The sequence below is a fragment of the Pempheris klunzingeri genome, chromosome 5, assembly GCF_042242105.1.
Source record: "Pempheris klunzingeri isolate RE-2024b chromosome 5, fPemKlu1.hap1, whole genome shotgun sequence".
Taxonomy (NCBI): domain Eukaryota; kingdom Metazoa; phylum Chordata; class Actinopteri; order Acropomatiformes; family Pempheridae; genus Pempheris; species Pempheris klunzingeri.
In genome coordinates, this window is record NC_092016.1 from 15,631,652 (window position 1) to 15,658,258 (window position 26,607).

Consider the following 26,607-nt stretch of genomic DNA (forward strand, 5'->3'; position numbering starts at 1 on the left):
AAGGGGGGGCAATTACTTTTTCATATAGGGCCAGGTTGGTTTGGATAGCTTTTTTCCCTTAATAAATGAAATCATCATTTAAAAACTGCTTTTTGTATTTACTCAGGTCATCTATGTCTGATATTAAAATTGGTTTGATGATCTGAAACATGTAAGTGTGACAATAAAGCAAAAACAGAAAAAATCTGTAAGGGGGCAAATACTTTTTCACACCACTGTATGTGCGCACACACACATCTTCAAATGCCCCAAGATACCAAGTGCATGCTAGTTTTGTGGTCCAGTGGTGGTCAGTGAATGAGGAAGGACAAACAGATCTCATTACCTGAGACTAACAGTCTGCTTGGAGAGCTGGATGTGGATGACCCTGCTAAATGGCGGACAGCAGGGCTGTTTGTCTAGACGAAGGCTGTCTAGAGACATTGATCTCAGACAGCAGACCAATGGACTGACAATCACTGAGTGGAGACTGGGAGTTTTTCCAAGCAATTCCTCAAAATGGAGGAGAAACTGGTTGGATAAAACACATGCTCCTGGGGACTCTAGTATTTGACTCTGTCATTGACATTAGGCACACATCTAAGGCTCATCTACAGTTGTTCATGTGGGTTATATGTGCATCTAGTCTACTAGTCTGTGAAAGTGAAGGATGAAAATGTGGAATCACATGCCACTTTTGAGAACCATTGAAGTCTTCCTTCCACGTATATGTTATCTCAACTTCACAGATTCTTTTTTCCCCGATTGGCTCAAAATAGTGAATTTGAAAATAAGATTGAAGATATCAATCATGGAGATAACTGCATAGAATACCAGCCTGAAACACTCCCATCATTTATACCTGGTAGATAAATAATTGTCTCCTTAATAATTTAAAGTTTTAACCACTTTGTCATCCTTCTTTCAAAATGAGAAAGAAAAGTATTAATTTTACCTTCATGTCCATCATCATCATCATTAAAGCCATTGGTATAAACGTCATCATCTTCATTATATGGGATGTCAGCTATAAGGCATCACATGAATTAATACATAAATGATCGACAGGTAGTGCTTTTTTCTTTTTTTACATATTAGTGCATACATTCCATCACTGTAAACGGTAAACAAATGAATATAACCACAATCCTCAAACCTACATATACATATTGGCTGTCTATGGTTAAGTTACTGGCTCGATCCCACCACAACATTCACTGTTTTACAAAAAACAAACAAAAAAATATTTGAGAGAGCACAAACCAAAACTGAGCACTACTGAGTCTGTCACGTTAATTTGTAAAAGCAGAATTAGATGAGAGCATAATAGATGATTAGATCTTATAGGAGGAATTGTGTAACTATGTTTGAGCCAGTAATAGGGATCCTCGCGCTCTCAATGATCACAGCTGCATACGCTCACTTTTGCCAAATTGAATTGCCTGTGCCCAAACTCATACTGGTGTTCACAGCGTCACCGGTTCAAATTGACTTGGAAGGGAAGGGTCATCCTGTTGGACCCTTCAACCTATTTACAACATAAAACTTGGGGCAGCTTGTTAACAAGCGTGGCACAAATTCTACATACTGGTGTGAATGAACTAGGCTAAAGTAAGGGGATCAGTTGGACCAACAGAATTTGACTGAATTACAATTTATATTGTAAGCTAAATGATAAGGTATATAACCACAAAATGCTTAAATCACAGGTTGTCTTGAATATTCATATGGTCACCAACTGCTGCTCATAGATAAATATATCTAAAGCCTGACTTTTTTCCTTGTGCAGAAAAGACTATAACTCATAAACTGCCTAAACGAAAATTGATACAGAAGACTCAGAAAAACAGCCACTCTCATGATCAGGATTGCATGATCAAATCTGATTCGGCTCGTACGTGTCCATGCCGGTGTGCTCTCAAATGTTGACTTGCAGACTGAGTGGCACTCAGAATTTGTTTTATGCTCTCTCAAATCTTTTGTTGTCAATATACTTCCATAGTGCCACAGCATGAATCATATGCTGTGCTTTTCCGTTAACTGTAATGGGGAATCTTAACAGGAAACAACAGGAGTTTTTAATTTTAGTTGGTTATTGTACACTGCCAGAAAAGTGTCATGCTGTGTAAGAAGAAATAAATGCCTGATCCTTCACTTTACCTAAAATGCAGCTTGGAATTTCAACTGCAAAATCCTTACATTTTGAAAGTCTTTTCCGCTCTAATGGCAATGTATGTTGTAAATATCTTGCAGTGAACAAAAACCAACAAATAATGACAATTTCAAGGCTTTCATGCTAGGACAAATGTCACAGTTAAGTGCCATGACACAATATAGGCAACCAGTTCAGCTGTGGGTTTCACATAAAACAAAGGAATACTACCACTGATACTACTAATATTACGGTATTCACCATCTGAGTCCAGATAGTCATCCTTCACTACAAACGAGTAGACAAGAAATCATTATACTGTGCAATTCTTCAATCATATTTCAACAAAAAGTTTAGCTATAAACACACTTGACTGGAAATGTGCAACAGTCTACTACTGAGAACTACAGTATGTCTCCTATTAGAACAAAATCAATGGTCTTTATCAAACTATAAAGTGTGACACATCTTTCCCTGTATGGCACACAATATTGCTTCTCTCAACAGGTCTCAAATCTGTCCTACTACCAGGTGAGCTGATAGGCAGCTATGCCGATGCTCACAAACAATGTGTGAGCATGGACACTAACACACACCACACACAAACACAAACAGACAAATCATATAATGAGATTTACCCAGTCTGATCTCGTCATAAAGATGCTCCTCTGGCATGGCTGGTGATTAACAAGGGTGTGAGGACATTAACAGGAGGACAGAGATGAGTGTATGAGTGACTGTGTGTATGTGTGTGTGAGTGTGTGTGGGGTTAGGGGGGGGGGTAGAGAGGCTAATTGTATAACTATAACTGAATCATCAACATGTTTGTAGTCTAAATCAGTATCTCAATTAGCTTCAGGGTACAAACAATGCTGTGGATATCTATTTCACAAACATGGACATTCACACAGACACACACACACTTAAAGTCTTGAGGGGCTTATGAACATCCTTAAACATGTAAATGTTTTTGATTCGTTTCTCACCTTAATCTGGAGGATGAGACAGGAAAAGTTAAAGAAACACATCCTTCTATTGATTCTCCTCTCTTGCCTCTCCTCCTCTTGTCCTCCATTGCAAATGAGCCCTATCACTATTAGCAACTCATCCATTTATGAATGCAGATTAGATGGAATGCATTATGTATCAAACCAAGGGTCATCCATCCCTAAAGGAAGTGGCTTCTCAGGCCTGGGCTGTCTGTGCACCAGAGGGACTGGCCATTCCCTGCTAGGACTACCGCACAAAACAGAATTCTGAAACCAAAACAAATATTTTAAATAGAAAGTGAACTGCCTGGGCCTTAAGCTGATCAACAACTAGTTAACATCAATGATGTATTTCTCGGTTTATATCCCAGGACTACAGAAGCATAGTGATTGCACCACAGTAATGGTTATGATGGTCAGTGTTGCATAACAGAGCCAGATGGTTTACTTGGCTGGGCTATGGTGCTGGCAGCCATACGACTGTAAGCTTGTTTCCTGCATGGCCAACATGAAAGAACGGCAAAACACTGTGGTTCACATTAGTGGCAGGGTTATGGATTCAGCTGCACTGACAGAAAAGCTAGTGACAGCAGATCCATTCAGTAGATGGAGGCATACTGGCTGCTGTTGAGTCATCACCTTTTTGATAACATTTGAGTCAAGATCAGTATGCATCACAGTTTCGGACAACGCTGTATCATTAGATTTTGTTCAGCAAAAACACAAGTCTAAATTGTTGAATCTGAATTGTTTATCATCTGTTTTAGTAATTTCAGTGTAAATGACGACAGCGCTTCTGTAAAACAGAGAATAGTATAAAGCAGAATCAGCAAAGCATCCATGAGGAGGTCCACTGGTAAAGGTTTATAGGGTCAGAGAAGCTGGGAGACAGGAAATATCTTGGAAGGGGTGGGAATACTTCAGTATATATATCCAGGCAAAAGGAAAGGCCGTAGTCAGTGGGTATAGACTGGTGTGTTGTTTGCTACTGAATGTTTTTGAGAAAGAGGGAGAGACAGATAACAGTGTGTGTGTGTGTGTGTGTGTGTGTGTGTGTGTGTGTATGGGCTTGCATGTGCGTGCGTGTGTGTGTGTTATGGTTTGCACAAACCCCAAATTGAAATTCCAAATTGACCCTTAATCTGTACTTCCTGTGCCTCTGTAGATCTGAAAGGAACATGAGAGGTCTCAGCATGAGTGCAGCCGCTCTCTCTCCGGCCTTTCTGAGGACATGAGGGAACTGTTTCCATTAAGCTAATGTGGGTTTGATCCACGGTGATGTATGTGAAGTGGCAGGGTGTAGGGTGTGGGGTCAATGTGGGGCTGGGTGTCTGCGGACAGGTGATAAGAGGAGGGAGAAAAGCAGTTGTACGTTCAGGGGGAAGCACTCTCAGAGAGGAGGAAGGACACAGTGCATGTGTGTGTGTATGCATACCAACAACCAAAAGCACATGGGACCTGTTTGAATTTGCATGCCCTCTCCTTGAAGTAATCACAGATTTATACTGAGATTGTACACTTATCTCAAGTGGATTCAAACGGGGACAGGAGCTAATTGCTACACTGTAGGTGAAGGGTTGACACACTGAGGTGTACGGGAGAAATACAGGGTGAGAAGAATATTGTGGAGTTTACCTTCTACGTCATTACAGTCATTGTCTGGAGTGAAGCATGGATGGAGACAAAAGCACACACACAAACACATAAAAGCGAAGCCACTGCACCTCTGTGTAAAGCAGAAAACAGCACATTTACAAAATGAATGAAATGATAATTCACAATGTCAAGCTCAAACGACACCGAAATGACTTCCAGGTTGTGAGATTACATAACTGCTTCGCAGCCAAAAACACAGTGAAGTAATGGTGTGCTTTGTAACTGAGAAGTATGAGCTCATATGAAAAGCAACAAACCCAGCTCTGACAGTGATGGAAGCCACACATAGCCATGAGTTTTACAGGAGATCCTAAATATCACTGGTGGTAATACAGAGTTGCTGACATGCTATGAAATTCAGAAAATTAACAGCAGTTGTGTAAAAAGGTACTGTAGTACTCACAGTAGTAGGTTCAGTGAGAGAGTAAAACGTAGTAACACACTTGATAGCAGACAACCTACCTTTGACTCTCTCTCCACGGTTGAGTTGGATCTCTCCCTCCCCCTGTGGTGTGTAGGGCTTGACCACGATGAAGGTACGTCCTGGGACAGCACTGTAGAGTTTCCGCTTGGGCCCACGGGGGCCCGTCAGTGCTGGAGGGGTGTGATGAGGGGGGCTTGGGTCTCGTTGCACTGAGCCGGGGCTGTAAACAAACACATATGTTACTGTGGTGATTCCAGGGAGCTGGTAACTGAAGCCCGTGGTCACCGACATGGTCGTCAGTGGGACAGCAACCTGGTGACACCCCCTGGTTGTTACGGTGGCCAGGGAGGGATTCATAAACAAGTCCCAATGCCTGCCGCTCAACCGTCAACAGTCAGTGTTCCATGGGAGAGTCATAAGAGGAGAGTACACTCCTCCCAGCCACTCTCTTCCCCTCCTCCTCTTCTTATGCCCTCTTCCTTAACAGCACAGGCAATATCCTTCTTGCTCCCTTTTACCCTCTCCCTCTATCTCTCCACTCTCCCCCGCATCCTAACCGAGGTAGAAGCAGAAATGTTTCACGGTGAGAGGGACTGCACTGTTTCCTCTTCTGTGTGGGTCTGTCAGCTCTGTCTGGAAGCCCCCCTTAGTCAAACACATCCTGAGTTAGGGCTCAAGCAGAAGCCCCCTCCAAAGAGGTACAGATATCCTCCGTGTGTCACCAGTTCCAGCTGCTACAGGCTGGGCTACAGATCCTGCCTCGTCCTTGGGTCCTGATTCTCCTGCTGTGGAGGAGAGAGGCTGGGTCTGATCCCCGACTCCCGCTCCTTCTCCCGGGAGTCCCGCCGTGTCTGCCTCTCCTCTCCCCTCCACCCCTCACACACACACACACACACGCTCGCTCACACACACTCACACACACTCTGGCAATGCTGCTGCTGCTGCTGCTGCTATTGCTGCTGCTGCTGCTGCTGCGCTCCGTGGCTCCCCTCCCCTTTGACGGCTCGCTCACACTCACACACCACAAGCCCTCTGTGTGCATTCTAGCCGTGCGCACAGGCACATACACAGACAGCCCCCTCCACTCCTGCTAACATTGCACCTCCGCTAGCATGGCATACGCCACCACCAGCATGTCGCTAACACATCGCTGACACTCTCATACACACACTAGTCCCAGAGCACGATTGATCTCCTCCTGCCTGTCTGCCTGCGAGCGTGCATGCGCCATGGCTCCCTGAGGCAGGCTGTGAGAGTATGTGCATGTGTGTGTGCGTGTGTGTGTGTGTGTGTGTGTGTGTCTGTGCGTGCGTGTGTGTGTGTGTGTGTGTGTGTGTGTGTGTGTGTGTGTGTGTGTGTGTGAGTGAGTGAGTGTGTCTGCTTGTGTGCAGTGGGGCGGGGGGCAAAAAGCTCCAGCCCATTTAGTTTAATTGTCGCTCCTCCCTTTCTCTTTGCCTTGAATCCCCTCCTTCTTTCTCTCATTCTCTTGCTTCCATATCACCCTCTTATCCCTCTCCTTCTCAACATTTCTTCGCATTGCATCTTCTCTCCCTCTCCCTCTCTCTCGCTTTCCTTCTCTCCCTCTCTCTCCCTCTCCCTCTCTCTCTCTCTCCCTCTCTCTCTCTCTGGCAGTGAATTGTAATACAGCAGCATCAGAGCTCCGCCTAGTCTTCATTCATCACTACTTTGTAAGTTGCATTCAGCATCATTCCGCTGCTTGTGTTTCTCTCAAGCACACATTGAACAAACATGTAACACATATATATGTTAATCACATATACATTTAATATAATCAAATGCTTGTGTTTACCTGATCTGGGATTTGCTTGAATGTTTGCTATAATTACAAAGACAAACTCACTGTACACTCACTGTAACAAGTGACTTGATCATGCCCTGAATGGGGACTTTGATGCTATTCTCTGCAACATTTCTTTGAAAGACTAGAAATCTTTAAATCCTTTCATCCCTGTCTTTCAGTTTTATGCCATTCCTCCCCCAGCACGTTGTATCAGTCACTCTATAGCTTTCATTTGTTCATTCACCTGATTCCTGCCTCCTGTGCCCTTTCCCCTCCTTTCTCCATCCTTCTGTCCAACCCTTTCCTCATTTCCAGCCTTGTTTGTCTCTTTCTCTCACCAACTCTCTATTGCTTTTCTTGCTCTCCCCATCACACACAGCCTCTCTTTCTCTGTCCCCTTCTCCATCGAAACAACGGCTTGCTGACGGCTTTCCAATTACCGCAGGGACTGAGGGGCCTGGATGGCTGCCGCATGTTAATGTCTGAGCCCCGGTGCTGAACATCAGCAGCACACACAGCAGAGAGGAGGGAGGGGTGGAGGAGGAGGAATATAAGGCTATGTCAAAGTGAAACAGACAACTAAACAAAATTAGATCCCTTAAAGGATATCTGTTTAAATGACTCAAATCTGCCTCCTCAATTCACACATCTCTGCCACACCATACACCTACTGTGAGGTTATGTAAACAGCATGACCCCATCTCCTCACCACAGATGAGCTGTTGATGGTCGGGTTGACATATGTTATCTACGTGTCAGACAGAAGGGAGGGGGTGGAGATGGTTTCTGCTCCATTATTGTCTTTAATGACCTGTTTGCGTTTCATGGGATGAGGCTAAAATCGGCAAATCGCACTTCAACATTTTAGGTAAAAATACTGGATGACATTTGAAATACCATAGATTAGACATCAGAAATTGTCAGAGCAAAGAGCAGACTCTTCTTTGTTATAATGACCAGGAAGATTTAAAAAAAACTATTCAAGGATTTCTAATTTCTTTTTCTTCTAATTTGAAGAGGGACATGACAAATACTCAGTGTTCTTTCACTTCTTCAAAGTAGTGTGTCGTTTCATGCCTATTGTCTTTTGTTGTTCATGTGTCACTGTTGCTGTTGGATACTGGATACAAAATAGTATTCTACCTAGATCTATATATCTATATAGCATGATGTTTACTTTTTTTCCCATAAGGAACATATGACTTCGACCTCTAACACCCGGTGTAGATTTTATACATGCCACACACAATTTTGCATGATGACATGATTCACTGTTTTCATAAGTTGTGCTGCATTTGACACATCAGGTTTTTTTTTCTTGCTTATTTTGTTTTGAGGTATATTCTTCTCTCTCCTTGTCTTTTACTGTGACTCATTATCCGTGGCTTCTACAAGATACAGATGTAGGATCCATTACACACAGAAGCACACACATGCACACAGATATACACAAAGTTCTAATGCAGTCTATTAAAAAAGCTCCATCGTTTCCTAGGACACCATCCCTTCCTCTGTAACGATAGCAACTGTCAATAAAAGGAAAGAAAATATAGCCAACAAGTGCACTGATAAGTCAATAATATGAGCTTGGATCTCTATAACAGTCAATCAGTCCGAAGTCATTTGTCTTAAAATACATGAATTATTGTCCCAAATGACTATTTTCTCTCTATATTCTCATCTCACACATTCAAGTAACCTAAGTGTAGTAGTATTTCAGCTTAGACAGATCATAGTTACCTTGGCTCCCAACATAATTTAGAATTATTGATACAAATAAAGGAATAACAAATAAAAAAAGATGCAAATGTAAATTTTAACCTAAATTGTACAAAGTGTGGTGGTTCAAACCTTTGCGGTACAGTGTACTTGCTATTAACTGTATTTTCACCAAAATTCATTTGGTTTTCATGGCAGGATTCAAAATGCGAAGCAACTAAGAACAAATGATGTGGATGAGGTTTTGAACATTTTGTACGTTTTGTACAAAATCAAGAGCAAACACTTCTGTCCTGTTTATTGCAGGCCTTTTACCTCTTCATCTTTGTTTTCTGAGATTGGACCAAACTTAGTGCTGATAACAGGCCCTTATCAGAAGTCTTGAAGCCAGTATTTTTCTGCATGCCAGTTATCAGATGCTTGATTAGGATCAATGAACCCACTAAAGACAGGTTAACATTTGAACAGCTCAATAATGAGTCTAGCTGCCGCAGTTTGCCTATGTAACTCTAAAGATGCAACTGCAAATGTCATTAAATGCCATTTACACAGATGCTATCAAACTAAGCAGCTTCAGTGTAGCATTTTCTCACATGACTGCCTTGCCTTCTCAGGTAAATGGCTTTTTCCTCAAATAGCCCAGCTCTCTAAGGTGAGATGAGCACATTATAAACACACTCATAATCAGCATCACACTTTGCATGCTAATGATCATCCGTCTGTCCTTGCTTTGCTGCACTTGAATGAATATATGCTCTCTCATTCTTTCTTTCCCGACGTGGGAGTGTTTATGGCCATCAAGGTGGAAGTGGAATGTGGACTGTGCTCATTGGGCAGAACGTATTAAGGTCGTGAACAACAGATCCGTTTGTACATGAGCAGCTTATGCTTTGCAGAGACGTTGCCATTAAGCAACATTAGAAGAAAGAGTCAATTGATATGATCAGCAATACTCCATCTTGATTTGAGGTGGAGAAGGAAGATCAAATAAACAAACCACTTGGCCAAAACTGACAACATTCGTATTCTTTGGCATCTTTTTGAGTACGCTATTCTCCAATACAAAAATATTTGCTGCATTACAAAACTTACTTGGAAAGGAAGAGTTCCCAAAATACAGTCTCTTTGCATGGATAGCATAGTGCACTGCTTATCTTTGGGTTTAGCAATGGGACTGTTGAAAGGCTCTGAAAGTGCTTTATGGACATGAAGAAGGCATCTGACAAAGTCAGGGTGTTTCAAGGGAATATGGGGAACCAGGGCCTTGCTCTGAGCCATCCAGCCCTTAAATACAGCTTTAAGGGAATCATAAACAATTCATTCCCAACCAAAATGAAGGAATTTAAGTATTTTATGGTCTCATTTACGTGGGAGGGCAAGACAGAATCTGAGATTTAGAGGTGTATCGATGTGGTGTCTGCAGTGATGTAGGTGTTGTACTGAACTGTCATGATGAAGAGGGAGCTGAGTCTGAAGGCATAGCTTTCAGTTAGTTGATCTACGTTCCAACCCTCACCTGCAGTCATGAACTCTGGGAACTGACAGACAGAAGGAGATCATGGTTACAAGAAGGCAAAATTAGCTTCCTTCACGGGGTCTCTGGGTTGACCCTCGGGGACAAGGTGAACGGCTTAGATATGCAGAGGGAGCTCGGAGTAAAACTCATGGTCACATCAAACTGGTGACCCCAGTGCAGACACAGAGCATACTGAAGGGATTACATATCCAATCTGGACTGGGAACACCTTGGTATCCTCCAGGAAGAGCTTCAGGATGTGGCTGGAAGGAAGGACATCAAGGCTACCATGACTATCCCATTGCTACCACAACCCAGAACAGAGAGAGTGGCAGAAGATGCTACACAGTTCTGTGCCTGCATAACTAGCACTATATTTGGAGGAGGCTATTTGTGAACCATATCCACATTGTTTGATGCATTCTCACCTTGATTAACACTCAAAATCAGTTGCACATATTGTAAATTGCTGTGATGCTGATATTGTGATCTATGCTGCATGACATGAGTGCGTGTGGCTGGGCTAGTGCAGACAGCATCAGTGCTTTAAACAAAACATATTCAGCAACAATATGGTTATTACTGTAATGTTTTCTCATGCTGTGCATACTGGATACTGCTTTTTTCAGCCTCTCTCAGAAACGTCCCATTTTAACCCCATCCAAAATAAAGTAAATCGGCTGGGCCTTTTCTTCAACAGATGGTGGGAGGGCTAGCAGATTGTTATGAGGGTTTTGGTAGCCAACAGCAGAACAGTTTGCTTGCTTTGCTTGTACCTTCGACATCTTATTAGCAGAGCTAGTGTTAACGAGATAACAGCGATGGTACGGACTACGGTTGTTTCAGGTTTTCAGTGGGTGGGACCGCCAGCTTGCTAAAGAGCTGAAGGAGGTCACATGTTCAAGATATGTGATGTCGCATGCAGGATCAGAGCAAAATGTGTTTTCAAACATTTACTAAAGATGAAGCAGGAGAAAAAGTGAGGGGATGGTCTTTTCTCAGGGTCTGTAGACACACCGGGGAGACATATTTATGTCGAAAAGTCATCATCTGCTGACACAAATTATGATGTGCACAGATCAGCACTATTGCGTCCTCTTTTGATGTGGATTCTCCACAGTTGAAGCAGAAGACGTCCAACTCTTCGTCTCTTCCTCCTCTTCCTCCCTGTTCCTGTCCTCATTTTTTCTCTGTCTACCTCAGCCCTTTGGCTATGTTAAAACACCATGGATAATCTAAATGCCAACTGCCACTGGTGTGACTAATGCAAATAAAGCAGATGGGGATGGGGGGTATGAGGTGAAAAAGAAGTGAGGAGAACAGCTATAAACAAGGAATTAAAAGGTGAAGGGAACAGGACACCTCCATGTTGGGCTTGTTGCCATTATACATCAGACGACAATGTCAGTTGACATGTTTCAGGTAACGAGTGACAGATTCTTCATTTGGCATTAAGATGTGGTCCATAGATAAAGGGTGGCAAGACCTTATCCTGACATTCAAATATTTTGTCCAACCAATGTCTTGGATGAGGAGCGGTGTTTTAATATACTCGGCTCGTACATATCCATCTCTTACCCAGTCAGAAGGTACGTTATAATTGTTTTTACAATTAGGTAAAACCAATGATTACATGCCTTCTGTCTGTTTGGTATAAGTCGGCAGAAATTGGTCACCTCTGCTGAGTAACATAATTTCTATCTATCTGGCAGCTTGAGAGCTTTTCTTCCAAACCAAGACTGATAACTAGGTCCTGAGGTGCACGGCTCAATATGACAATGTTTGACACTGACAATATCAACACAGTGTCCCCTGGATGATCAAATGTCACTTTGTATTAACAACATATCATGGTAAGTAATCAATTAACCTGGCTACTAAATGACAGGTAAAATAGGAATCCTGTGTCCTAAATAAAATTCTCAAAATCATATTATCACTCACTATCACTATGTTATATTGTGAACTGCATTGGCTTCATGATCCAGTCTTAATAAGCCCCTCTGACCTATCTGAATCCTCTCTGTTCTCTGCATCTAAACTTTTTGCTAAAGCCCGGCCAAGCTATTGAATCCCGGAAGCACTGCCCATGTGCACTAAGGAGGAAGTGATGGTGAGTTCCACAGGAACTTGCTGGAGTCTGCCGCTGGGCGGGCTGTTGACCAGCCAAGCTAATTTCACACTCCCCTGGTACCCATAATGCCTCTAGAGTTACCATGGGCATAAACAGAAGGTCAGAGAGGGAAACACAGAGGGGGAGGGAGAAATATTAGAGGGAAAAAATATTCAAGGGCAGCATCAGTCTCACTTGGGTGCAGGTTCTGGCCATGGAGACCAGCTGCTCGTTTTGGGCTTTTTATAGATTCACCTCACTTTAATACTTGGTGTAAGGGTAATACACATTGAAGAACAAGGTCTCAACTCCCCGTGTACAGAAGGCCATTTAGGCCAGGACACAGCGGACATACTAAACCTGCTATCCTCCTATTATTTCTTCACAATCCTTTTCCCTTTCCCTTTCTTCACAATCTGGCTAATCTACCTTGAACAAAATGAGCCCAATGACAGAGCAAAACATCTCTCCGTCAGTGAACGTTTATGCCAGTGTATGTCCAGATGTAGCGTGGTGCACTTCATTTGTTACAATTATGGGGCACAACATTTGACAGAAAGATAGGAGAGTCGTTAAACACTCCAGTGTGAATTTATTAATGATCTAAATTCACTTCATATACACTAATTCAATTTGAGATTGTGGAAACAATGCCTATACAATATAGTCCTTCAGAGTGTAATGGTTTATAGTTTGTGTGGTGTGTGCATGTTACATGATTTAATACAAGATGGTGACTGCTCTCTGGCTGCAAACCACAGATTAATGGCACTTTGTGTATGTGTGTGTGTGTTGGTGTTTGCATGAATGACAGACGGAGAGAGAGAGAGAGAGAGAGAGAGAGAGAGAGAGAGTCTTTGATGGATGAAGTCAAGTGACAGGGGAGTATTAGAGGGTGAGGGGAGTACGGCTGGAGCCGTTTCTGTAGTGCAATTCCCCTGTCAGACAACAGACTGTTTCACTATCACACACACAAACACAGTCTGTGGCATCCAAATATCACATTAGGTGTGTGCTGTACATGGGTGATCTTGCTCTGACATTTGATCATAATAAAAAACTTAACAAACCAAGTGTCAGTAAACCACTTAAACCTCTCGCCGAGATGTGATCAGAGGCCCAGTTTACTGCGCAGTTTGTCTAATGGTTCAGTGTGCAAGGGACTAGATTTGTTCCAGCACAACTACATCTGTGGATTTATGTATCAATCGAGTGACAAGCTGTTTTGAACTGAGTGGCCCGTCCAATGGCATCACTCATAGCTCTAATTTCAGAATGTATCCTCTGCCTCTCAATCTCTCCCTCACGCAAACTGACAGACACACACACATTCACAGCTTGGCAGCATTCAATTGGTCCCCATGGTGATCATTATTAGCTGCTTTCCATCTGTCTGTCTCTAAACTGTGCAAGCACCCATGCCCATAGCCATGTGTGAGGGCCTATACATACACATTCACGCATATGAACACAAATACACACAGAGATTTGAAGCATGTCATTCACCCTTTGCTCTCCCAGCAGGACAAATGCTGCTTTTAAACAAGGCTGCTGTCTATGCCAGACAAACACCATTCCACTGATCATTGCCCCCAAACCCTGACAGGAGCACAGGACACACAACATCTTCACCAAATGCAATTATAACAGACCATACTGACCATAATGATGAGTGTTTAAATCGGCCACTATAAATCTGATACCAATTTATTGACATAGATTTTCAGATTCAATTCCGAGGTTATACTCTATATGAATCACTTTTCTGGGCAAGTTGCAGGCACAGTTTCAGCAGGAAAATGACTTTCATACGTGCCTGGGATTGAGGTATGAATAAATAAACAAGATTTTGCACTGACTGATGTTATGTCATGTTTATCATCAGTAGCAGACGGTAGCAGATGGAATATGATGCCGAATGCAGTGTGGTGACTAACAAGTGATTCAGGCACATCACATGGGGCTTTTGCTTTTTGAAATTTGGTTTAAATATCAAAGTAGGTGCATAATCACAAGGCCAATCACAGATGATCTATTTATAGTGAATTGCTGCCAAGACTGGTAAGCATGAGACATGAATTAGGAACAGGAAGAAAGAGATTTGCGTGTTTACTAATCTCTCTAAAAACTCAGTTGAGTAATCACTAGAAATGACAAATGAGGTTGAGATGAGGTCAAAGCAAATCTTACAGACCTGAGTCTTCCACGATGGCCGTGTCCGTGAGGGTAGCCATGACTATGGGATCTTCTGGGAACCGGCTTGTCTTCATCATGCATGTGATGTAGTGAAGGCGAGCGGGAATGGGAGGATCTGGAGCTGCCCGTACTCTGGAGACTGCTGTCAGGGATCTCTCCATGACGGCTCTAACGCAGAGCAGAGACGGATATCATATGCACATGTAAAGCACTGCAATCATCTTTGTGTGACATATAAACCAAATCTACAAGTAGATTATTAATAACATTATGCCTAATTGTCTCTCATTTTCTCCCTGGCTTCTTTTGTCTACTTCCAAATTCATGTAAAAAGTTCACACGCACATTAAAAATTCAAACACAGCCAAACTAGCTCAATCTTACCTCTCCAAGGCTGCTGTGCTGCTGCCCAAGAGCTGGCAGACTGCGCAGTGAGGGGACAGGAGAGTGACCCTGACGTCCTCGAATTTCTCTGTGGGCCTGACCGTGGATATGATCGTGGTCCCCGTTCAGGTTGTTGTCACTCGCAGAGCGGAGCAAGGAGCGCGGTGAGGGCAGGGGGCCAGGCATCACACGTCGACGGTTGGTGTAGGAGGGGGTCTCCCTGAAAGGCACTGAGTGGAGAAAGAGATACATGCAGGTCTAGAGCACCTCTTATCAGACTCACTGTGAAACAGAATGCTGCGATGGGGAAATAACTGCAACACGGCACATCTCAAGGTCGCTCTTAATTTTGTTTAAAGCTGGTTACTAGGTCACACTAATTTTACAGTATGCTGTGATTCCATTTAATTTGCAATGTATTTACCCGGCAATAAACTACACACCACTTTTTACACAAAGATCAATTGATATGGCTTTGGTACTGATGGATCTACAGCAAAGCCTTTGAGATAAGATTACTGAACAGTGCTAGTGCCTTATCAATCTTATCATATTCTAATTTTGCTCACTGAAGAATGAAGAATTAAACACAGAATAAGGAAACCTGCTTAGGATCTTTGATAAAGGCATTACTGGATTTCTACTGTAGTTGTGAATTAAATATTCTCATCATGAAAAATTTAAAAACAATTAACAGTGTGTGTTTTTAAGAAGAGAAGCACATTGGCTGAGTAAAGTGTATCTATAATGTAATAATGGGGTGGTAAAATTATCATTTACAATGTATGAACCATTAATTCATACATTACATTTGATTCCTGTTTTAATCTTTTTGTTCTTAAAAGGGATGAAATATTTGAGATGTAAAAAGTGGGGTGTTACACCCTCTTCACACTAGATGGCAGAGTTTTCCTGTATGTTAATGGCACAGAGAAAATGCTCAACTCAGCAGGGATCAAATAGACCACTGAAACCTTCGCCACATCTCTTACATTTCCATCTCCTTCCCTCTATTTCCCCACATGTCAGTATATAATCTGCAATCCACTGTCCACCCTCTGCCATTCTTCACTCTGATGTCTCCCTGACACTACATTCATTTTTGATTGTTTAAATCTATAAAACACAGGGGGAGCCAGGTGATATACAACCACTGCTGTCAACTTACCAACATCTGATGCTTTGTGAACCTTTATGATTTCAGCCAGATCAAAGTTTCCTGCTATAATAGCCACCTGGACGTGTGGAAAAGAAAGGAGTACAAGACAGGGAAAGGAGCAAGCACATAAGTGACAGAAGGTGGATGAAAAAAAAATCCCCAAAAAAAACACGAAATAAACAAATATAAGTACATTCCAATTTCTCTGTCACTATCCTCATAAATATTTCATGCATTTTGTACATTGTTGTGGTGGATATGTAAAATCTGAATGTGTGCAATGTTCTGGGCACTGCGTGGACCAGCCTGCTTTGTGTACAAACAAATTAACTTTGATCTGCACAGGAAATCTGTGGCAGTGTCAATTTCACATGGACTCATCAACCAGAAGGGCTGGGAATCCGACACAAACCTCAATGGTGAGCCAGCAGGAGTGGGGGGCCAATATGCTGCTTTGGTTTTTAATGGCAATCAGCATATTCAACATAGCAGCATTTGGCTGTGTAACACAAGTCATTCAGTTCCTTTAGCTTGATATGTCAAAGGTATGATAATGCACATAGTAACATGTAGTGGTTCTTGGATACTGCACATACCTGAAAGGCGGTCTGGCTGTTGTAGTTCTTTATCTCTTTATTGGCCCCCCGGAACAGGAGCACTCGTGCACAGCTATCCTGAATGACAACAGAGTGATGCATAGATTTTAAGACTTTTAAATGTCATGATATTGTCTATGTAACAACATGCACATTCACAGACAAACAAATACATGCACACACAGATAATGATGTATGGAGGGTATGTTGTATGTGGGTGCAATTTCCAAGTCTCTAATTGACCTTAGTATTAGAGGTGGGCGGTATATAGAGTATAAGTAATCTGCCATGAAATGGATTTTGGTTGCACAGTTTGAATCACTATAGATGGCATTTTACATTTCAAGCATCAAACCAACTCTGTGTTAACCAGTGCAGCTATTAATGGCAATATCATTGATAGGAAAATCACAGTCATCTATCTATTCTGCTAAAACAAATGCATGTGTGAATGCTAAAAAAGAAGGATGAAGAAATGGTCAACACACTACTAATGGACTAAATGATAACAAAATTGTTAGAAAAACAAAGCTTTACATAATTTGGACAAGATTTGGTTTTAAAAAGCAGAATATCAAGTGAAATGCGGTTATTACCAGGCTGTGAAGTGCGACAGTTGCTGCCTGAGGCAATGTAACAAGCACCCTATTTGATCACCTCTAAAAGAAACATGCCTGCAAGTATGAGGACTGTTTGCGAATGACTCCCTTTGTGTTGTGCATGTGGTTATCTCCATGACCCACCTAATTTAAGATAACGTAAGTCTGAGTGGAATGGAGGGGCTATTAAATTGATATTTAATGATGACATAATGAAAGGCTATCCTTATACGAGCATGGACATTTTTCTGTTCTTTAACAGCAGGGTTGTGCTGAAAATGACTGCTGGCTACGTTTACACAGATATAATCAGGGTGAAGAAGTGAGTCAAACATTCATTTTTCCGTAACTTCCTCTGTCCTATCCATGATACTATATAAGTGAGGGCCAACACTGCTCTCTCTCTCTCTCCATCTCATTCACACACGCACGCACGCAGGCACACACGTATATGCACTTTAAGCCACGTGCAGACTACCAGGACCTACAAGGCTGCGGTACTGCTCACACCACAAGACATTTTGCCCCAGGCTACGCAAACTATACAGCTGATCTCAGGCCAGGTATACTGATTAGACGATTATTAAACTTGGAGTAAATCCAAAACTGGACTGATTAATCACGATATTAAAGTAAATCACATGAGAGGTCACTGTGGACCAGACTGAGGTGTTTTTAAATGCAAATGTGATGCATTCTTCCCCAAACACAAGTGATGCACACAATGGACATACAGGAACCTCAAAGAAGGTTGAGAGAGGAATCAGGAATTCACTTTTCATTTATAGGACTATCAATAACACCAGACATAAAGTGAGCACATTATCTATAGAGCAACAAAATTCACTAAAATAACTGAACTAATAAAAACAAAGTCGAGAACAGTTTTTAGAAATAATTTTAAAAATGTGTATGTATATTAAATGTCCTCAGTTTGATTGTAAAAGCAAACAATTTGAACTTGATAATTAAAAAAATAATAAAAAGGAGACAACAGACCATACATAGATACACACACAAGCATCAGGTCTGCAAGAATAAGCTCTTAATTTCAAACATGTGGCATCACAACAACTGACAGGCTTTCAAGTGCAATTAAAACAAATTATGAAGGTACAAATATATGCTGATGTACATTGTTTCCAAACTTAAATGTATAGTGGCACAAAACTCTTAGTTCACACCATGCAGCCCTAGCTTCTGTAGAGATTCATCTTTTTATTACTGTCAACACAAAGAAAGAAAAAGCAAAATACTTTTACAAAGAAACCCAAGCATGCCCTGTACAAACACACTTATGACATGAAAGTGTACAAGTGAGTGTAGTAAGACAACAGTTATTATAAAAGGCATTCCTGTAACTAAGAGCAAGATGTGGGCAGAGCCCAAAGCAGATATCCTCATTAGTTTACAACCACACAGTCTCTCTCATGTGTCCCATTATTGCCATATTTTTTGTGTGTATAAATGAGCACAGGCCCCTCTGGCAAAAAAAAATCCCAATTGTGGATTGATAGACATGGTTATGTGTCCATTTGCTGGCTGGCTGCAGGTCGATATGTAATTTAACACAGAGCAGAATTAACAGGACTCGTCTTGCTCTAACATCATCACAATGAACCTGATGACTGAGTCACACATTCAGTGAGATACACAAACAGATTGACTGAACACGTTGTTCAGTTAATAATGATAATGTTATTTTACTCATGCAAGCAAGGCATATTTGACAAACCGCTTTTGTATTATACCAGATAGACTACTGCATGAGGAACACTGATGGGCACCCTCTTCCTGTAGCACACAAAGATGGTAGCTATGTGGGTGCTGTTCTTGACTCTGCCCTGAACTGAGTGGGGAGTATAACGACCATGATGTCAACTGGGGCACAGAAAACCTACATGAACCTGCAAAGTCCATGTAAACATAAAACATGGAGGTATTTGTAAATGGACCAGGTGTTATGAATAATGCATGATTACTCTTGCTGCTAATGGCCAATACAACCACTAAGGGTCTAAAATATAAAAAAAAAAACCTATGTAGATAAACGCCTACAGCTGTTAGCTTAGCTAATTGCTAACCACCCATACATTATGCAATTGCATGCACGCACACACACGCACAGCATTAAGAGTAAAAATTAGTCATTTAAATAAAAAGTAAGGAGCTTTAATTGTGCGTGAGCATGTATGTTTTATTCAGACAGATCTATGAGTGCATGTGCAAGCGTATGTGTATTTGTACCACTTCAGATCATTGCGATCAGTTCCAAAAATTGCAGGATAAATCTGCTGAATGAAGTAGTTTTTAAGAAAGGTACTGTGCAGAATGCATTAAGGGTGGAGATGAGTGTTGGAGGAATGTAGACGACTATTTTGAGACTTGTTAAAAAGAAAATGATAGAGAGAGTGCAAAGACATACTCAAGTGAAGCACAAAAGCTTTCCACTTACCCTTGACTATGAGTCATGGATTGTATTAGGTGAGCACAAAATATCAATAAAACGCTTGCTGCATTATTAAACATCTCTATAGCGTTCTATGGACGGAGAAAAAAATAATTGGTGGTAAATGCCATACCATTGTCTGAAACTTCAAGGAAAAATTCATTGCTGGAAGTGTTGGATGTTTGTGAGGCAGCTGTCCAAAACTTTTTTAGACCACAGCACCCCTTCAAACGATATTTTCCAAACCCAATAATTATATCATATTATATTAAATCAACGCATGTTAAATAATACAGACCAACTCTCAGTCACTCAGAATAAAAGCCAATATGTGCTCTGCAGTTTTACAGATAAATATTTAACTTAAAATAAACAATGAATACAATTAACTATGCTAATATTTCAAATCTATTTCTTTCAATTTCCTCCATGTTGGAATTAGATTGTCTTTGGATAAACAAACAAAACAAAAGGTTGCAGGCACTTTAATGTGGGACACATGAGTCTGCTGCTGTGGGGAGAAAGAGCACAACACACAGGTCTGACTCGGCTTCCTGACTTACTTAATTGTGTTTTGGTGGGCCCAGATTCAGACGTGTCACACTGTGTTAAAGGGCTGCAATGTGTATTTGTAATGTGCATTTCTTTATTTATCAGTTACACAGAGGGCTCATCTTGCTCAACTGAATCTATCAATCTTTACATTTATGCTACAAGAAATTTGCCTTTTTATTACCTTATTTTTTTGTGTCTGTGTCTGGTGTCGACGTTAACACGTGACCTGATCTTAAGTAATCAAATGAATGAAGGTTTGAGAACCGCAACAGCTGAATTCTTGCATTCGTGCCATTTAGACACATTGTACACTCTTTTGCACAGCAGCATAGCATACACAGACATGGACAAGCACACGCACTCGCTCACTCATACACACACACACACACACACACACAGACAGAGGCCAATTACAGTGTGGGCCATCTGTCTTGCTGTTCTCTCCAAGGCTTCCTATAGGAATTCATTAGGAAAACCATTCCAGTAGTCCTCTCTATGGTTTTTTAGATGTGATCACTTTAGCTACATAGGAACGCATAGTGAGCTAAGTCAAGTATTTTACAGTAATGACGTGGGTCAGTCATGTGTTAAAAGTGTGACAGATGGCATCTCTCACAGCCATGTTTATATATTTGAGCGTTCCTTCCCTCATTAGAATTGAAGGAGCAGATTTGGCTTTCCTCTACGGAATGTAAAGCTTGTTTTTATGTGTGATTGCGACTAACTATCTAAAGCACATAAGAAGCATGATTTAAGGCCAAACCACCCAAAATAACAGCTGAATTCTTCCTCATTATTTTACGAAGCATCAGCATAATACAAATGCTGTAGCATGCAATACAGTGATCCTTCCTCTATACAGCTTATTATAGTGTTGTCCCAAGGCTTCACTGGTCTGACTGGTCTGACTGGTTTAGATGGTTCTGTGTGTGTCTTGGGCAACTTCTTCTATTTAACTCATCAGTTGGCATTACCTGCTGTTTTCTTTTCTCAATCAATCATCCATCTACTTCCCATGGATCTGTCTGCCAGGTAAAAGACCCCTGCCATGCCTCCATTCACTGCTGCTGATCACATCTGCCAAGCTAAAAGCCCAATAAGTAAATGTTAATGGCTGTCCAGGCAGTAGGGATAGGGCGTTCAGACCATTGATCAAGCTTATTCTGTTGCTGATTATGTTATCTGGTCATTTATCCACTCTCTCCTACCTTCATCTATATGTCCCTCTGTCTGACAGTCTCTCTTTTCTCTCTCCAAATGGATATATTGATCTTTGCCACTGGACTACTAGTTTCTCGGTCAATTCTACCAGCCTATTTCTCTCTGTAATGGTACGTAATCGTCTGAGCCAGGCCTGTTTCTAGCCTACTGGATCCCTGCTATGAGACACTGTTTCTGGGATCAATCAGCTCAACGTGGTGTTCGGCCTCCACCGGCAGGAAAGTAGCCATCCCTAACAGTGGAAGAGCCGGGGCAGGTCCATTACCAGACTGCACACTTGGACAAGAAGTTGTACAAGCTGTACAAGTGATTGATCCATTCTGTCTTTTTATCCCATGTCCCTCCACTGAGAACTGAAACATTTAATGACAGTCTTGTGGTTGTGTTACGAACAGCTTGTACGACACTTATAGTCATCACGTCTGGTTCTTTATTTCTGATGCAAATTAACGTCTAATTGTCATTTGTATATTTATGACATGAACACAAAGTAATTAAATAGGCAGCTTCCCTATTTATTACGTTATGCATTACATGACCATGTATTATCAATCCACCTTACGACAGAGGCTTCAAACACAGGTGCTTCCCCCGTGCGCATTCGTTTTCACTAGCAGCCATGGCTGCTTCTCATTGTTTGGCTACAGTACACAGGGTAGCCTGAGGAACACCATGTTTCACTGCTGCATCTCGCTGGCTCAATTTTGTCACTTTGTCATAAGCTTCTAGGAGACAACCTCCTATGTTTTTCTTCACTCTTGTTTTCCGTTGTGATTTCAATGTGCATGCAGCATGAGCCTCAAGTAGCTAGTTGAAGGTGACGGGTTACGGCAAAGCAAAGTATCATGGGAGTAAGAAGAAAAAACAACTGTAACCGTGATCACTATAAGCACCACCATATTAAGTGTGCTTCCCAAACCCATGCTGACATTTTCTCCCCCCCCCCGAGACTATGGTGTTCAGTCCAGCTGAAGCAGGCCATTCCTCATGACTGGAATTAGCTGAGCAGTAAAGAGTTACAATGACAACACGTTGCACACACGCACATATTTTGCATTTGTTTGTATGCAAAAGACTGAGAGAGACAGAGAGAGAGATGAGTAAAGTTCTCATTTAATGTTTATGAACTGAGCACTACTCCATTTCCCAAAGAAGCAGCAGGAAAGCTTGAACGCCGATTTACATGTTTCTCTTCAAGCAGCCTCTCACTAAACAGGACAACAGCACATGGGCATACTGTACCTAACACTCATCATTTTCCCAGGAGTCTGCTGGTTTTCATTGGCCTCATCTCTTCAAGACCTCCTGTTCCTCTCCTTATATAGAACACATTCATTCATTTTTCAAAATATATGCTCTCTGCATTTCTTTCCTGTTATCAAAACCTCATATTATTACTGTAGTTTATAAGCTACTAATACAGTTTTCTGGTATGTGCGATACAATTACCATCACCCAACCATCATCTCAGGTATGCAACTATTTATCTTGGAGGAATCAAGCTGATGCTCATTCATGAAAATTATAGAAATTTACTTAAAGGATAAAGCTGAAAATGTATTTTATTTTTTTTAATTATATAGAATTTCTATAGCAAGACCAAAATGAATGTGAATTTATCCTGAAAACAAGTAATGTCTGTCTATCCAAACCCTGATAGAGAATATTCCTCTGTGCCAAAGACATTTATTGTTGTGTAAAAATGATTAAAAACACATCAGTGTTGCACTGGGTAACATTCATTACCAGAAACATGCGCATTGTAATTTAATTTGCATCACTGCCAAATAAAACTGTTCTGCCACTGTAAATACTCACTAGAACACCAAATGTATATTAAAATTAGTCTCCAACAAATGTACTTTTTACTTGTTTAAGTTACATTCGGTAAAAACTACAGTGCCAAGCTGTTTAACCAAATATATATAATAAATATTATAAAATATATATAAAAATGAACTGTGACATCTCTTTTCTTTTTAAAGATTGATAAAAAAAATGTTGTCATCCTACATTACTGTTTTGAAGACTGACATCTTCAGTATAAGCAAAATGGGCTGAGAGTCACAGACAGCATACTAATGCAATGCTTTTTGTCTTTTTATGGGTAGACAAAAAGAATAAGAAAATATTAAACAAATCCAGCCTTATATATATATCCTGTATAACTGCACACAGTCTCACTCTGGCACAGATAATCTGTCCGTCCGTCCGTCCGTCTATGCATACTGATTGACACTATTTTATTAACAAATTACATTACATGGAATAGCCAGATTTTGTACTCTGACATTACCTGCACGTCTTTATCTTATATGTAATGTGTATCTAATTTGGAACGATGGAATTGTTGCCTATTGTTATACTTTCTGAAGTACATTTGTATGGGGGACTGTGGACTTGCTGGACTCGTGCCAACAAGTTGACTCAACACGGAATGAATCTGATGAAGAAATATGCAAAATACATACTTCGTTCCTTCTTGTTTTTAATGTAATTTGTTGATAAAATAGTGTCAATCAGTACCCTGATTTGCACTGGAATACTGATTATTTGGTTTACTAAAATACATTACAAACAAACCAAACACACCAACCCATTTGCCACACAGACCTCAGATATTGGATGGTTCTTCAGAAAAACTAAAATGACAATGTTGTTACTCTTGAAGTGTTTTTGTGTCGTTCATCATAACGAAAATATGGTACGGGTAAGATTAGGCGACTGAAACTACTTGGTCATGGTTCATTTTTCAAACAGGCAAACAGACTCTCAGATGAGACATGAACTGTAGCCATTGGTGTCTAGGGTAAATCCGTCAAACAGCCACCTCTCTTACCTCTGCCTTGTTGCCTTGCTATGTGAACTGTATTGGCACTGAACATTGGATGTAAGTTGTGTAACTATGCAATATGGATGTAATTCCACAGAAGACAGACCCACCTCCACTCCCCAAGCACACGAGCCATAATACATTTCTTAGTAGCTGGTACCTGGTTGTAGAGGGCACACACATGCAGGGCGGTGTTTCCAGATGCATTCTGGGCGCTCATATCAGCTCCGTAGAACAGCAGGTGTTCCAGGTGCTGCACGTGACCATAGCGGCATGCCTGAAAAGACAGATTCGTATATTTACTCTTTATACAAAATGAACCCTTGTTTACAGACAGAAGGGAATCTCCGAGAAAAGAATGTATATGAGGAGGACGCCATATTTTACAGTAATATCCGTTGCACTGAGGAGGAACAAGACATGAGGTGTACAAAAGTGTGACAACAAACCCATTGACGGGTTTAATCGGGGACGTAATGAGTATATGCAACTTAGCCAAATGAGTCAATAGCACATTGTGTTCTTATGACGTGACCAATCGCAGTAAAGAAAGGGTGAGAACTGATGCTACATAAACAATCAACAGTTTGGCCAAAACCAGACAGTTTTTTCATGTAACCTACCTCTTCTCTCAAAATACAGTGCAGTGCGGAGTGATTATAGGAGAATAGCTTGAATATGCTCAAATACATATGGCTGCCTGAATACAAGTTTCTACAGATCACCTGCACAGTAAATGTAACAAAAACATGTAAATCTCAGAAATGACACTATTGAGTCTTTTCCTTGTTTTTTTTCCCCTTGGGCTCACTCATGTTGTTAAAAGCCTCTAACAGTAAGAAAAGACACCTGCAGCTAAATGTAAATCTAGGAATTAAAATCATTCTAACACAAGCGATGCCTTTTTTCAGCTTCTTTGTTTCACATAACTGGAAGCAATAAACTTTTCATCTAATCTCTATCTCCTCTGTCTTTTTTTCCCTGCTAGTCCGTGGTTTTGTCCTGTGTCATTGACAAAGACGCACACCGACTCTCCCTAACAATTGTTTTCTCCCCCCTGTGTTTCGTCTCGCTAAGAGTGTGTGACAGCGGTGAGACAGTGCACAAATGATGCTGGGATTGCTGTTGATTATCAGACCTTCAGCAGTGTATCCTATTGTACACAATATATACCAATAGAATACTAATGCTGGAAAGGATACATAAAACGGAGAGATGAGAAGATGAAAGAAATGTAATGAGAAGAAAATATATAGGGCTGATTTACTGTACAGTATCTTTACTTAACTTTAAAGAAACATGATGTGATTCAGCGTTGAACTAAAACTCCTCCCATTTAAACCCCTCTATATATCTGCAGACTGAAAGGGCATTCGTATAAAAACAACCCCTCAAAGTCTTCTCTCCTTCATGGTCGGTCTTCATTGCTCCCTACAGTAATACACTTGCTTTAGGAGACGCACAGGAGGACATATATCGTGTCTCAAGGAAGAACATTTTCAGATTATTGTCCTAAAGTTCTCCTGGGAAAATTTGTTGTAAATCGCTTATTCCAGACTAATGAATGCCAAATGTTCATGAGGACATGAATGCTCATGAGATTTTATCATCATCAAAAGAAAACACAGAAAGTTGCCATGTAGGACTATATGTGCTGCTCTGCATGAAGCAAGTTCCATCACATAGAAAGCCAGATTTCACACAGTGGAGCTTCATGTCCTTCAGACAGAAATCAGCAGACAAGCCCACAACAAATTCAGCAGTATCAGTAGTTGCAGAATATTTGAATTACATTATGTTAGATATGTTCAATAGGACAGTGACCTGAATAAAGGCCCTGAGACAGCTGCGTGTGGAGTATGTGTATATGTATATATGAAGTATAAGAAAGTTGATGAATGGAAAAAAGAACTTGCAAACTGAACTTTTCTCTCAATAACAATAATAGCAAGACCTTGAAATGATCATTGAGATCAACAGAACAGGGGGTTGTTGGTGGGAACATGTGAGCAGTTTAATGAGTAAAGAGTAAAGGCAAATATTAACTGACACGGTGCAACTTTTTGCAATTTTATTTGCAGAGCTGGGTTTCTCCTGCTATTCACTTCAAAATACTGATTGTATTTAAATTGGGAACAGATATTATAGAATTTTTTTTTTTTTAAACGTGGTATCATCTGTAATGTTAAATACATTTTTCCCAAGAAGACTCAATAAGGTTTGTATATAAATATACCACTTTTGGGTGTTTATCTCTAATGTTAGG

The 26,607-nt window shown here is 41.0% G+C and overlaps 1 protein-coding gene across 1 annotated transcript in view; it reads right to left on the reverse strand.

Moving 5' to 3' along the window:
• The window catches only part of shank3a (SH3 and multiple ankyrin repeat domains 3a), a 143,602-nt gene that overhangs the window by 52,930 nt on the left and 64,065 nt on the right, over nt 1–26,607 (reverse strand). Inside the window, exons 7-15 of the mRNA XM_070830643.1 lie at nt 24,502–24,618; nt 16,685–16,762; nt 16,098–16,164; nt 14,930–15,159; nt 14,544–14,713; nt 5,239–5,420; nt 4,756–4,779; nt 2,770–2,808; nt 2,393–2,419 (exon numbers count right to left, since the gene is read on the reverse strand). Of these exons, the coding sequence (XP_070686744.1) occupies nt 2,393–2,419; nt 2,770–2,808; nt 4,756–4,779; nt 5,239–5,420; nt 14,544–14,713; nt 14,930–15,159; nt 16,098–16,164; nt 16,685–16,762; nt 24,502–24,618 (934 nt within the window). The remainder of the gene's footprint in view (nt 1–2,392; nt 2,420–2,769; nt 2,809–4,755; nt 4,780–5,238; nt 5,421–14,543; nt 14,714–14,929; nt 15,160–16,097; nt 16,165–16,684; nt 16,763–24,501; nt 24,619–26,607) is intronic.